Source organism: Haliaeetus leucocephalus, unplaced genomic scaffold (genome assembly GCF_000737465.1).
Source record: "Haliaeetus leucocephalus isolate CR32 unplaced genomic scaffold, Haliaeetus_leucocephalus-4.0 Scaffold556, whole genome shotgun sequence".
NCBI lineage: Eukaryota > Metazoa > Chordata > Aves > Accipitriformes > Accipitridae > Haliaeetus > Haliaeetus leucocephalus.
The window spans coordinates 567,937-581,717 of NW_010972992.1; the positions used below are offsets into that span (position 1 = coordinate 567,937).

The 13,781-nt window shown below is 51.8% G+C and overlaps 1 protein-coding gene across 1 annotated transcript in view; it reads right to left on the reverse strand.

Annotated features, from left to right (window-relative positions):
* EPHA8 (EPH receptor A8) overlaps window positions 1–13,781 on the reverse strand; it is a 37,953-nt gene that overhangs the window by 12,438 nt on the left and 11,734 nt on the right. Inside the window, exons 3-4 of the mRNA XM_010577481.1 lie at window positions 1,960–2,115; window positions 549–884 (exon numbers count right to left, since the gene is read on the reverse strand). Coding sequence (XP_010575783.1) covers window positions 549–884; window positions 1,960–2,115 — 492 coding nt within the window. The remainder of the gene's footprint in view (window positions 1–548; window positions 885–1,959; window positions 2,116–13,781) is intronic.

Here is a 13,781-nt window from a genome sequence, read left to right on the forward strand (position 1 = left end):
TCACAGCAAGGGATTTGCACAGATGAGACGTGCATGAGAGAGACTTTTCCCAGCAAACGTTGCTGTCACCTGCCAGGGCTGGGCATTGGTGTGAGCTAAGAGCAGAGCATGAACTGCTGCTTGGCCCTTTGGGAAGGGACAGAAGGTTGGAGGAACAGCCTGAAAGATTCATGCTCCACTTAGTGTTCCTGTCAATAAACAAGTGTTCTCCCTGCCCCCTGTCTCCTGCAGAAAAGGAGCCTCCACCAGTGGCTGCAGGCTGAAGTGGAAGGAAAGGAGAATGAAAAAGGATACCATGAACCAGAGAAGGGTAAGACTTGCCTTGGGCAGCAGCTTGTTTCCAGCCCACCCCGGCTCCCTGAACCCACCTCCAGCAGCAGAGATGATAGGGGCCACATCTCCTGGGGGTCCCATGCCCATCACCAAACCAGTCCTTGGCTGCTAGGGCAGGTTCTGGCTCCTGCAGATACTGGCTGGAGCAATGTCAGAGCAACATCAGCATCACCCACACAGGCAAAGCCCTGGGGGGGGGTGTCTGCTCCTCCTACCTGCCTGGTTTGTCGTGATGTTGGCGACTGCAGCTCTCCTGGACTCCAGGCTGAGGTCAGAGACGCCATTGACGGCCTCCACCCAAAAGGAGTAGTTGGTGTGGGCCAGGAGGTTGGTCACCGTCAGCGCTCCCTGCACCAGGCTCATCTGCTGGGGCACGAAGCGGATTGCACTGCCACACGCCTCGCACTGGCCAGCGTCCCCCGCGCAGCGCCTGCAGACCACGTTGTACACGATGTCAGCTCGTCCCCCCTTGTCCAGGGGTGGGCCCCACTCCAGTGTCACCGAGGTGCCATTTACACTGGAGATCAGGTTCACAGGAGCAGAGGGGGGGCCTGGAAAAGAAACAGAGGTTCAGGCAGAGCAGGAGCTGCTGAAGTGTGTTGGGACTGGCAGAGCACGGGACGCACAGAGAGATGCATCTTGGGCAGCATGTACCTGTGTGTACAAATGATGCTACAGGGAATACAGAGCTGCCCGGAGAGGGAAATGCTCCAAACAGAAGACAGCAAAGACACAGACAGGTCTCAGGGTGAAATGCCGTGGAGGTAAGATGCTCTGGACCAGGATGCCAAATGCCAGGCAGGCAAAAGCTGATGTTTGTTCTGGGGGAAGCAGAAAGCAATGGGGATGCATGAAGCTTTTGGGGGAAGAGCCAAGGTGCTGATGGGCTGGACGGTGGAGAACAGGATCTGCTCATCTAAAGGGAAGGGTAAACTCACACTTCCTGGGGAAATCAACAATCTTGGGTGGATATCCCCTAGGGAAACACAAGTCAGATGCTGCTGACCTGTCTTTCACCCTGGCTTCAGCTAGCAGCCCCACACCTTTCTGCCCTGCTGGACCAGCTACAGAGAGGATGACTCCTCCTGGGATGTTCTTGTCCCCTTTTAATAGCACTAGGCCCCTCAGAGCAGGCTATTGCAGAGAGCTGAGCTGAAACCCTATGACAAGCCCTGGTGCCACCGTCCACCCACAGCGAAGGAGAGCACAGAAACATTTGTGCCACCCTGTTGCCTCCCAGGGGTCTGACCACCCTGGGCATTTCTGCAAAGGGAAGCGGCCACACTGGCTGGTGCATGAGCAGGTGAGCTTGTCGGCAGAGACATGGTCTCAACCTGCCCTGTCGCAGGAGAGACGCCCAGGAGGGGAGCAGACTCTGCCCAGGGATGTTTGGAGAGCAGCAGGATGAGGATGAGACAGAGGGCAGTGAGGGAGTGCAGCTAAGGGGGTCTCAGCTCGTGCGCTGAAGGGAGACCTGGGGTTGAAAGGCTGCTACAGCGCCTTGGGCAGCATGCACGGCGGCAAGGGTGCATGCTGGGCTCAGCCAGGGAGCACCTGCTGTGTCCGAGGGCTTGACGCCTGCCCCGCTGCAGCACGGACGGGCGCCTGGGCAGCCGGGGTACTCACGCGTGCAGGCGGCCGAGGGGGGGTCCTGCACCGCCCTGTAGAAGCTGCTGTCGCAGCGGCACACACGGGCCGCCCGGCTCTCCGAATGGCTGTGCAAGGGGCACTTTGCACACAGCTGGTCCCCGGGGGCTGACTTGTAAAATCCCAGCTGGCAGGCTGCAGAGGAGGGAAGGGGCAGAGGTCAGAGGGATGCGCCCGGATAAGGAGCATCCCATGACTCGGTGGGTCCCACCAGCACAAAGCTGGACCCCGCTCTCGCCCCCATCGCAGTGCATGGGAAACCAGCCCTTCTCCCCAGCGCCTGGGTGAGTCCCACTCCAGCTGTCCAGCTGGAAACCGTGTTCTGTGAAAATTGCTTTTGTCTCTCCCCCAAGCTGTCATCTTGGTACTTACTGCCATCCTGGTACCCATTCACCACTGTTTCACAAGCAGACTTAGGTGCCTCTGTTTTCATGAGCTGCCTGCGAGGCTCGAGGTGCTCTCCTTGTACCCCTGCCTACTGCCCAGAGCTCTGCCCACTGCAGCCACCCCTCTGGGGCACCACCTGGCCCCGGGGCAGGGAGCACTGCAAAGATCAAACCAGGCAGCACTGGAAATTGCTTTGTTAACTATTCTAATAACCATTATTTACGGGGCAAATTTGCAGCACAGTCCTCACTTCACAGTGATGTTGTGAACTGCCATACTACTCATGCTGGATGTGCCCAGGTGTCCAAGAGCATCCATGTGGGCGGTTTCAAGAACGAAAAGCTCTGCACCTGCAACATGGTGCACATCCCTCTGCAAGCCCCTGGTGTGCCACTATACAAAACAAGTTTGCTTGCACAAAACAAAGGGAAAACTCTCTTGTTCCACATTGCAACAAAACAGCAGTGCATGCATGCTGCCTGCTATCTGCGGAGGGACAGCAAGGCCAAACGAGCTACCCTGAGCTTTTTTCTGACAACGCAACCCCCCTTCAGTTGCTCTGCCTCCTTCTGGTGCTGGGGACTGTGTGGCAGCAGCACACGCTCATCCCACGCCACAGCTGGCATCAGTCTGCTCCATCCTACCCCCACCTCTCCCAGAAACCCCTCGGGTGAATCATTTGTCACACAAACAAACAACTCGTCTCTCATTAGGAAAATCGATTAGCTCAAAAGTGACATGTGGCATGTCAGGTATCTGTCTGGGGGTGGAAGGATCTGTCCTTTCTTGCAGATTTCAGTTCCAAGTAGGGAAAAACAGGCTCTGTCTGAGTCCCTGTATTCACCAAGTACTTCTAGGACCAGTTCCAGTGATTCAAGCGTTAATCCTGGCTCTGACTCATTTCTGTTTTTCCTTACTGAGGTAGTAATACCTTCATTTTCCCGTCTTTACCCCCAGTGGCCACCTCTGCATACTGCCTCAAATTTTGCTTCCAAGCATGTAGAAGGGTTTTGTTTGTGATCCAGCATCCCCAGTGGTCTGGGTCCCTCTGTGCTGGCTGTTTGTTCTGCTTCTAGGTGCTGATTTGTTTTGTTATTAATAACACTCCTTTCCTTGCCACAGATCTCCCTGGACTGATTGCCACCAACATATTTCATGTGTCACACACTGCACAGTAATGCAACAGCCTTTTTATAACGGAGCTACTTCCAGCAACAGCAGCTGAAGGCTGTGCTCCAGCCACACACATCCCTGGTGGCTTGCTGGTCCCTCTTCAGGCTCTGTCACCAGCTCCTGTGGCAGTTATGTGCTGAATGCTGCTTTAAAGACAGAGGAGAAATACTACTAGCAGGATGTACCAGGGATGGTGGTATCACAGGTTGGTATCACAGCTTGGTATAGCAGGCTGGAAAAAGCAAAGGCCAGAAGCTCCAGAGTTTGTTCCCAAATCCCTGCTCCTCCAGTCCCCGAGTAGCATCAGAGCAAGGAGCAGAAATGCCCAAACTTGGGGATGCAAGGGAAGGCAGATGTGACTCATGAGGAAATGGCAGCAGCTCTGGGCTGGCTTTGCTCCCCAGCTCTCTCAACATCTTTCACCTCCTCAAGGGCATCAGAAGAGGAGAGAAAACAGGGGAGGCAGAGCTGGGAGAGGAGGATTCCTGTCCCCAGCCAACCACAGCAAGGACAGCCCGGAACATTTGCCAAGCTCTGGTGCTGACTGGTCTTTGTTATCCCACACACCAAAAGAGCCAGGGACTCTCTGCCTTTACCAAATCCCCTCTGCCTGATGCTGCAACACCCTCCGGTCTGCAACGCCTTGGTTTTGGGTGTAAGACTGAGATGAGTGCTGTTACACCCTGTTCTCAGGTGGGGACAGATTTGGGGGGGTAGGCAGCTGGGGAAATAAACCAAATCATATCTCTAAGAAAGAAAAGTTCCCAGTTCCTCTGTGTGGGAAAGGATGAAGACATGGCATGAGCACAGCCTACCAGATGGGAACCAAGCGAAGAGACAGCCCCACAGTCCATGCTAGCCAGCACGCATGCCAGGATTTGCCACCTTCAACTTGTTGTGTGAAGCCCCCCTTGTACCTGCAAACCACTGTCATCTCTACCCACGCAGGACCCAGCAACCAGGGACTCTTGATTCAAGAAGCACTGGAGTGGTTCTCCCCACCAATATTTAATTAAGGGCAAAGAAATCAGTGCTGTATCATGTATCAGGTACAGAGAGACAGGCCAGCAGGAAGGCTGGGAACATGAAGCACAGCAGATTTGCACTAAGCAATTGTAATCACTTAGCATTTAATGCTGGAAAAAAAAAAAAGAAAGCATTAATTACCTGTAGCAATGATTCCAATTATTTTAGATGCACTCAGGGGGAAAATTATCCTAAATGACAAATTACAGGTGAATTTGCGCACCAGGGCAGAGCTGCTGAGAGCCACCTCCCAGCACCTGGACAGCACAAGCACTTGAGGAAGCCTGGAGAGCAACTGGGGCTGGGGTAGGCACTGTTCTGGATGGGGTCATGCACCTCTGTGTGTCTCAGTGCTTGCTTTAGGTGGAAGCAGGACACATGTGCAAAGCCTTTTGCAGGCTTGAGAGACAGGGCACCAGCTTGGAACCTGCACAAGATAAGAAATCCCTACAGTACAGGATGACAGGCATGTCCTGCTCTGGACTGAGGTCTCTCATGCCAAGCCAATGACATGTGGAAGACCAGGACCTCCCGGGATAGCTCTGGTAAGAGCAAACCATCAGAGAAGTGGCCAGCAAGAAAAATTCAGTCAAACACATCAGGTCTAAAATCTACAGGGCTCCACAGCCATGGTTGTAGCACACACTGAAGCCACCCACCAGGGAGGTGCAGAACTGTTGTCCTGCTGTCTTCGCAGCAACCAGCTATTGCCACCTACCAGAAATGCCCTCCCAGGAGCCTTATAGAAGGTGGGGATATCTTTTTTTTTGTTATTATTTTATACAGTTGATACCCTTACTCTGTGCCTGAGGATCTCGGCTCCTGCCTCTTTGTGGACCACCAGAAGTCCTGCTACTGGTGCCCTTCTTCTGTCCCCAGTGCCATTCCCCATGCCAAACCCAGCCAAGGTTGTCTGTCCTTGCAGTTTCATCTCATGGTGTGGTTTTGCAGTGCACTTGGGACAACAGCACACCTTTGCCTGCAGCCCAGCTCAAGACGTGCATATCTACACTGGGCTTGCAGCCCAGCCCCCTGGCTGGTCCCAGAGACACAAACAGAGCCTACAAAAACCAGCACTAAACCTGTGCTCGGCAGAGCACATCTCCAACCCTCTGTCGCAATTATCACCCCAGCCTGTTGGGGGTAAATGCCACAGGGCTTCCACTGATCCCACTACCCTGCACAGCACAACTTGCCTGTTTTCCCCAGCCCACCAGCCCCACTCTCTCATGCATCACCTGCCCAAGGGGCCCCGGAGCAGCAGGCTTGTCTTAGAAACAGCGAGCATGGGGAAGGCGCTGCCAGCCATCTGTAGTTTGGTCCATTTGTTTCCCTCCCTCTCCATCCTCTGGGGACAGGACAACATCTGCTAATAAGCTGGCAGAGCTCAGGAGATGATAGATGAACCTGTCGAGGATACACTAGCTGGGAATGAGCTGCTCTTCTCAGTCTGAAGTTGCCATCTGGGACTAGTGCTCTGCAGGTGGCCCTGGTGGGACCACCAAGGGCTACTTCAGTGGGGCTGCAAATGTGAGCATCGACCCTGTGTCACTCCCTCTTGGCTCCATCCTCAGGCCAGGACGTTTGGGCAGGGCAAGGGCACAGCTGAGAGAGTGCCATGGGGAAGCTCTGCAGCACTGGTGCCACAAATTGCCCCCTTCTCTGACCCTGCAACAAAGCTGGACATCAGCAAGCACTAGAAGGGAGCCAAGAGCACCAGCAGAACATACTTCGGTGGTGCTGGGAAGAAATAGAGATGGAAATAAGGGTGTCACAGCCACTGTGACAGCCAGAGACAGGCATCAATCCCAGAGCCCTCCAGGATGCAGAAGAAGCTAGCACAGAAAATCCTAGCTCTTTTCAATCCAGTTTCAGCATGATGCTCAGCTCCCACATGACACAGACACTGAAACAGAAGCATGTTATTCACAGTCACGTCTTTAAAAGAGGCATCTGCCTCATTGACCCAGACTTTGTGTTTTTGCAAGGCTGTGCTCCCCTTTCCCTGCAATCCCAGGTCAGCCCAGGCTCTGTCCCCAAGTTGGTCGGTGGTCTGGAGGGGGTTTTGGGGACTGGCTGGGCTGGCTTTCTCAGGCAAACTCTTGGTCCCTAAATCATGCATCACCCCACGGCCCTGCTGATGCTCTGTGCATCCTTTGCATCCTGCTCGCCCCTGCACTGTCTCACACCTCCAATCACTGCTTTACCTCTAGCCACTCTGCACCACCTTACAGCCCTTCACACAGCCCAGTTCCCACCTTGCAGCCTCTTTGCACAGCTCACAACCCCTTCCACCCCCAATACTGCCTTACAACCTGTCACACCACTCTACACACCTGAACTTGTCTCATATCACCCCAGACTCCACCTCATATCACCTCCCCACTGCTTGGCCCTTCTTCCCACAGTTCAACCCATGGAGTTTTCACCCATGAAGATTTTGCAAAGCTAGCAAAACCCTATGCATCAGGCTGCGAGCAAATGGCACATGCAGCAAAGGGCACCCTGCACAGCTTCTTGCTCCCAGATTTCACAGCCACTGGGACAAGTTGTCTAAGGAGGCCTCTGCTTTTCCGAGTGGAGTAATTCTACTTGCTGGGCAAACTGGAACCATGGTGGCCCAGACTGGCTGCATCCCAAACTGGACATCTGCATGGTGCTGCCATAGAAAAATCAGCAATTGCCTTGGATTCAGTACTGCTGAAGGCACCCCTGACTCTGTCCTGCTCTTCTTCCCTCCATGTTTTTTAAAAAAATTTTTAAAAGCAGGAAACATCCAAATCCCAGTTTGCTGCGAGTGCTGCTCTGCTGCCCGGTGCAGACATCCTTCTGCGGGAGTGGAGTCGAGGTGATGCTGTGCAGACTTATGTAGGTGAGACAGCCTGGCATGCTCTTGGAGCAAAAACTTTTTTTGTAAAGCTTATCTGGGGAAATGCTACAGCTTGCAGGAGTCAGATGGAAACAGGCAGCCTAATGCCAGAATTAGAAAAAACCTGTTTCCAAAACTCAGTCTTGCCAAAGGGTTTTAGACAGAACTAACCAAGGCTCCTGAAAAGAACAGAGTTTTCACCAAACCAAAAACAACCCCAGAAAACGCTGTGTTCAGGAAGAAGAATGGCTGAATGGGAGCCACGCCTGCAGATGACAGTGCTGGAGGTAACCCTGCATCCCTGCTGCAAGGCTTCAGGGAGCAAAGATGCATAAATGAAGAAAGGACGTACAAAACACCAAGAACCTAATCCCAGCCCCTGCAGGAACCAGTACGCAGCTTTGGAGGGTATGTATGTGAGCCCTCTCACAACATGCATATGGCTATGGATATGTACAGAGGCTGAGCTTTAAAATAAGGGTGCCCAGCACTCCAGCAGAAGCAAGTGAAGAGCATCACAGGGCCAGCACAGCCCTCGCTCTCGCACAGCTGAGCACCACCAGCTTTTGGATCCCTTTCTCCTTCACAGGGAAGTGTCAGCAGCAGCATCTTGTTTTCAGGAAGGGGAAAGAAGCGGTGACATGGTTAGGATCTGCATCTCATGCCAAGTACAGAACAAATTTTTGGCACGGTGCTACTGCTCTGTGGGATGAGGAGCATCTTGCCCATGCAAGGCAATCACACCAATCTTCCGAATATGCTGGTAGTGAATTTAAGGTCCCCAGCCCCCCATTGCATTACACCGTCTCCAGTGTAAGTATCAGTGCAAAATGCCAGGTCTTTCCTGCAGGCTGCCTGTTTCTAACTCCCCAACAACAGCTTCCCAGGCACCTGCACATTGGTAATCCAGAGCAGCAACCTGTGTTCAAGACGTGAACCTGGCCAAATTCTGTGGAAAAGAAGAGTTCAAACAAAAAAAACCCCCACACTCAAAAACTGGTGAAGGTCTTTGAGTACTGCCAGATCCATCCATCACAGTCCAGCTGCTCTTTGGCATTTCTTATAGGGACTACAGAGACCTACCAAGCACAAATGAAATTTGTTTCAGCCCCATCAATACCCTAAACTCCAGCCTCACATCATTCTCACCCTTCATCTATGTCAGTGGCTAAACACAGCAAACTCAGGAAAAGTGGCAAACAATAAAATATTCAGCCAGGGACAAAACCCATATTGTTCTCTTGGTGGGGAAAGGGCAGCTCTGCAGTCATCTGTCTTTTTTGTTTGCCCCTAATCAGAAAAAAAAAAAAAAAAAAGGTTTGGAGGGGGCAGGGGTGGGGGTGCTGCTTTGTTTTGTTTTCCTAGTAAATGCAATTAGCCATGAGCTTGAATTTTCAAGGAGGGAGTGAAGGTGCTGGAGATAATGAGATCACCTTGTCCTGCACCCTGCCTTCTCCAGCATGCTCACTGAGCTGAATTAGCCATGCACACATAACCCAGCAGACCCGGCATCCAAACAGACTAATTAGCAGCTAGGTCTGGGACTATAAACTGGAAGTCTTGGTACGAGGCAAATGTGAATCCAAGGATCCCGTCCCAGGGCTGGATAATCTTCCAGGGGAAGAAGTTTTTCCTAATGTCCAGCCCAAACCTTGCAAAAAAATTGTGTCTCTGACACATCTTCTTTGCAGGCTGTTCCCATCTGAAGTCTGATACCTGGATCCTTAACAGTCCTAGCTTATGTGGTTTGGAAAACAAACTGTTTTCTTTTTTTGGGGGATGCAGGGCTTTGCGTGGGATAAACAGAAGGTGATATAATCTTACCAGACAGTATTGCCTGTATTTTACAAAGCAGCTGACTGGCTTGCAAACCAAGAGTGAAAATCTTGCAAATTTCTTTGATTTTCTTGCCTGATATCATGGAAAGGACGTTTGCATAACTTCCATAGCACATCTTCAAAACTATCACTGCCCCTGCCCTTGAAAGGTTCATTTTGGTACACTCACGGCAGAAGCCCTCTGTGGTGGGCACTCAGGGCACTGGTGCAGTCTAGCTCTGGGTACGACAGCCTGGTACTCTGCCAGCAGGCACAGGAGACTCTGGAGAGACGTCACTGAGGTACAACACAGCCATCAAGCCTGCAGCTCGGAGCTGGCATGGGTGTGCTGCGACTTGCACGGAAAGTCTCCTTGAAATCCACACCAATTTGTAAAGAAAAGTGAAATATATTCCAATGTGTTTGTTTGGAGTTGCAGTGATAGGGTATTTTGACACACTTTTATCTGTTGCCTTGATATATGGTACATATTCTTCCAGGCAGGACCTAAGGGAGGTGGAGCCCAGCCTGGTAATGGGTGCCCTGAATTCCCAGGTTTGCTGGTTGACAGAGGCATGTGTGACCCCCGCATGCATTTTGGAGGGCCCTGTCTAGCTCAGAGCCAGGAAAAAGGGGGTTTGCTTGGAGTCAGCCCAGCAGGACCGGTGTCCTGTTTCCAACAGAGCAACCTGGATCAGCTGTTTCACATGAAGACACAACACAAGGAGCTCACAGTTGCTGTGTGATGTTCTTATACAGGTGGGGAAAAAAATCGCTGTTAGCAGAAAAGGGAGAGAGAAGCCCGAGGCTTCTCAGAACATCTCTGAGGGAGAAAGGGATAAGGAGTTTGGGGAGAGAAGGGAATGGAGCAAGGCTCTGGTGGGCTCCCTTAACCCACTAGCGCATCTTTCGTCCTCCGTGTATGCTTCTCCACTCTTTCGGCACTGAAGGAAGAGAACACAGGCAGTTGTCTCCCTGGGCAGGTATCCAAGGGTGAGCAGCATCTGCACCTGCAATGCACTGGGCAAAGGGGTCCGTCCCCTCGCACCCAAGGCCGAGGAGAGCAGGTCGTATGCCTCCACCTTTCCTCCCCTTCCAACATCAGTATCTGGACCACATCTGTTCACACAGCTGCAAATGTTTGCTGCAGTGGCTGTAGGTCATTGCCCAGCCCAGCACAGGTGGAGTCAGTGTCTCTGACCTGGCTTCCCCTGCCAATGGCTTCATCTGTGTCATTTTGTCCCCTGGTGTTTCTAGGGCTTACCCTGACCCTGTGTGGCCAGGGTTGTGCCCACCAGCAAGGTACGTGGGTGGTGGGGTACAGCTGGATGGGGTTTCCCCTCATGTCACACCCTATAGCTCTGCTCCCCCTTGCCCCATCAGCTGGAAAGTCAGTCTCCACTGACTTTCTTCTTAAAGGTCCATGAATGCAAAACTGTATTCACAAGCACATAATTACCAAGCTGGGTATTTTCTCCTCTTAATTAGCAATGCCGTGGTGCTTTAATTGCTCGATTAAAGTTGCCCACAAGGAAAGTTTAAAGTACATTAAATTTGCTGATTGGTTCATCAGCATGAATCCCACCAACTGGAAAAAATTAACTGGCTTCCAGATTGCTAACCAGACTCTCCAGATCCATTTCCACCAGGCGTGTACCACAGGAGGCATGAGAGCGCCCAGCAGCAGAGGATTTTGTCCATGAGGGGCGAGCAGACCCTCTCCTATTCCCATCTCTCCTTCAGTTTGGGAGCTGGAGAGGAAAGGGTCCCTGTGGTGACAGCTTCCCTCTCCTCTTGTCTGGAGGAGACAGGCCATTTTTTTGGCTTAAGCAGAGCTGGGTAAAGTCTACCCCAAGGTCAGATCATTGTTCAGCCACACACATCAGACCCCTGTTTGGTAGCTGTTCTTGCTCAGCCCTGGCAGGCTATGAACACCCGTCTTCATGTGCAAATGGGCTGATAGAGCAGGACTTGCTTAACTGTTGCTCCCTCATCACTGTTTTCCAGCCAACAGCAACAGCCAAGCTGAAGCCCCCCAAGCACAGCAGAGGGAAAGTAGCCAGAGCAATCAGGAGACCTGGAGGCCAAGATGCCTGGTCCAAAACTTTAGACAAAAATGTCTGAACCACTCCTGAAACCCATGAATATACCTCAAAGATGCTCTTTGGGAATGGCATTTCTGCCAAAGGCTCATCCTTTTGCTCTGACAACAGGGAAGAGGGCCTGTCCCTTCTCTTTCACCCTTTTTCATTTGTTAAAGAAAACATTTCCCAAGAGATTCTGCACTCCTGGAGGTCTCCGTGGCTGGTGGTTGGCTGGCTGGCTGGGTTTGTGTCAGCTCCTAGAGAGCAGCACCACGATCCATAGCTATGGCACTGCTACTGATGCTCCAAACTGACTCTGCGCGTATGCAACTCATGATCACCTAAACAGATTGTAGCCCAACTTTCCAGTTTTGCTCACTGATAGCTGGTGACAGATGCAGCCCAAGGAATAATTCAGATCCGCCCCAAAAGGCTGACTCTTATGCAAGGACCACAGACTCAAAGCCTTGGTGGCTCAGAAGCCTGGTGGCCCTTCCCAAAGAGGGGCTGCAAGGGCTGGTAGGAGGGGAGGGGGTGGAGAGCCACTGTCCTAGCCTGCCTAAGCCTCCCTGTCCATCTCTCCATCCATCCACAGGATGTGGTACATGTCCCAGCTCTCAGCCTCACGACTGTTTGAGGAGGTGGCTTATGGGTTTCTTCCCATCCCGCAGAAGCAGAACCAGGTTAAAGTGCTCCCCTTTCTTGTTTCTTTAATAGCACTGACCTTATTGAAATGGGTCTCTATTTGTCCTGTACAGCAACTGCATTTAAATAAGGTGAATTATGCTGATAGTCTTCTTATCTGATAAATTGCTGGGACAGATCCTTTTCACTCATGCTATTGCTTATTCTGCTATTTAGGCAGAGCAGTTGCTATTTGCTATGTGTAAGAGATACTAACGCGTCTTGCTGTGGACTAATGCATTTCAAGAAGGAAAGAGCAGCACATCCGAGGCTGGCTGTGAATGACAGGGATGAGGGAAGCAAAGTCCTTCAGAGCCTTGAAAATGGAGGGGAAAAGTGAGTGGGGCAGCAGGGCTGTGCTGCCCTGGGAGAGAGAACTCAAGGGGTTTCATTCTTGGGGTGGCTGTGGCAGAAGATGCCATGGGACCAGAAGCTGGGAATTTTAGGAGCTGGCAGACCCCAGGACCCCATCAGCAGCTGTGGCAATTCATGCTCAAACCTGCTTTCTGCCCAGTAAGGCACTGCAGCACCCGTGCCCAGGGACAGCTGGAAAAGGGGACTCTGTGCCTCTGAAGATAAATCAGACAGATGCATGAGGCACCAATACGGGGGACAAATGTCTTGTGTGATGCAGGGCTGTGACACATCTCATGCCAGGCTGGCTGGCATCCTTAGCGTTGTCCTGAATCCGGAGCTCCTGGGCTGACATCTGCCCCCCCGATGCCATGGAAACTGCCCCTCACACCCTTATGGCAAACACCAGGACATCAATCACAACAAGATGAAAAATGTGGATCCTGCTGGGGTAAGCGCAAGGAGTCAGAGATACCAGCCACCACCCTTCTGCCCAAACAAGGGGGCATCTAAGGTGATGGCTGACAGTAAAGGGGATGAGAGGCAGAGAATTTCCCCAGGTTCCTACACATCCTCCACCATGTCCCACCTCACCCCATCCTTCCCAGCTCTGTGGCACAGGCTTCCTTCACTTCCGAAGGGCTGGGAACAGCTCTGGCCATGATCTGGTTTCCTGAGCTGTCTTCCATCACTCTGGCAGGTCCTTAGAAAAATGAACGTTAAAGAAGTGGGGGAGAAACCTCCACTGTTCAAACATCTTTAGCTTTGACAAATAAGGCGTCCAACTGTGAAAGGCAAAAGGAAATTAATTTGGAATCACATTTTAAACACTGCCATAGAGGCAAAGTATCTTCTCTCTAATTTCCCCCCCCCCAAGCAAAAAATGAATTTCCCTGATATTTATAGAAAGATTATTAGGGCCACAAGGAGTGATTTATACCATCTCATCCCTGTGACGGAGAATGAAAAATTGCTGGGGCGACAGCCACTGGAATCCTGCTTTTGTCCGCCTGACAATTAAAACGGCTAATTTCCAACTCTGACGGATCCACTGGGGTTATAAATCATTCTGGAAAGGCACTTTTCACCGTGAAAAATGAACTCTGTCCCAGTCAAACACAAGAAGCTTAGATCAGAGATTTGCATCTGTTTGCTTTTGTGTGTAAATATATGTACTCCTGCTCCACTCCCACCCACCAAAGGAGAGGCTAGGAAGGATGTGCTGCCCCTGCTCCCTTGATGATGGGCTATCAAACGCCCCATGCTAGGAGCTGGATAAATGGAACAGGGGAGGCAGGCAGGAGAGACAACACTGAGGTCGGAGAAAGTCCAGTGACATTTCTGTCCTGTTTGTGATGCCACGAGCCTTGGAGAGCTTCACCAAAGAGCATTTCTGGTTGAGCAGCA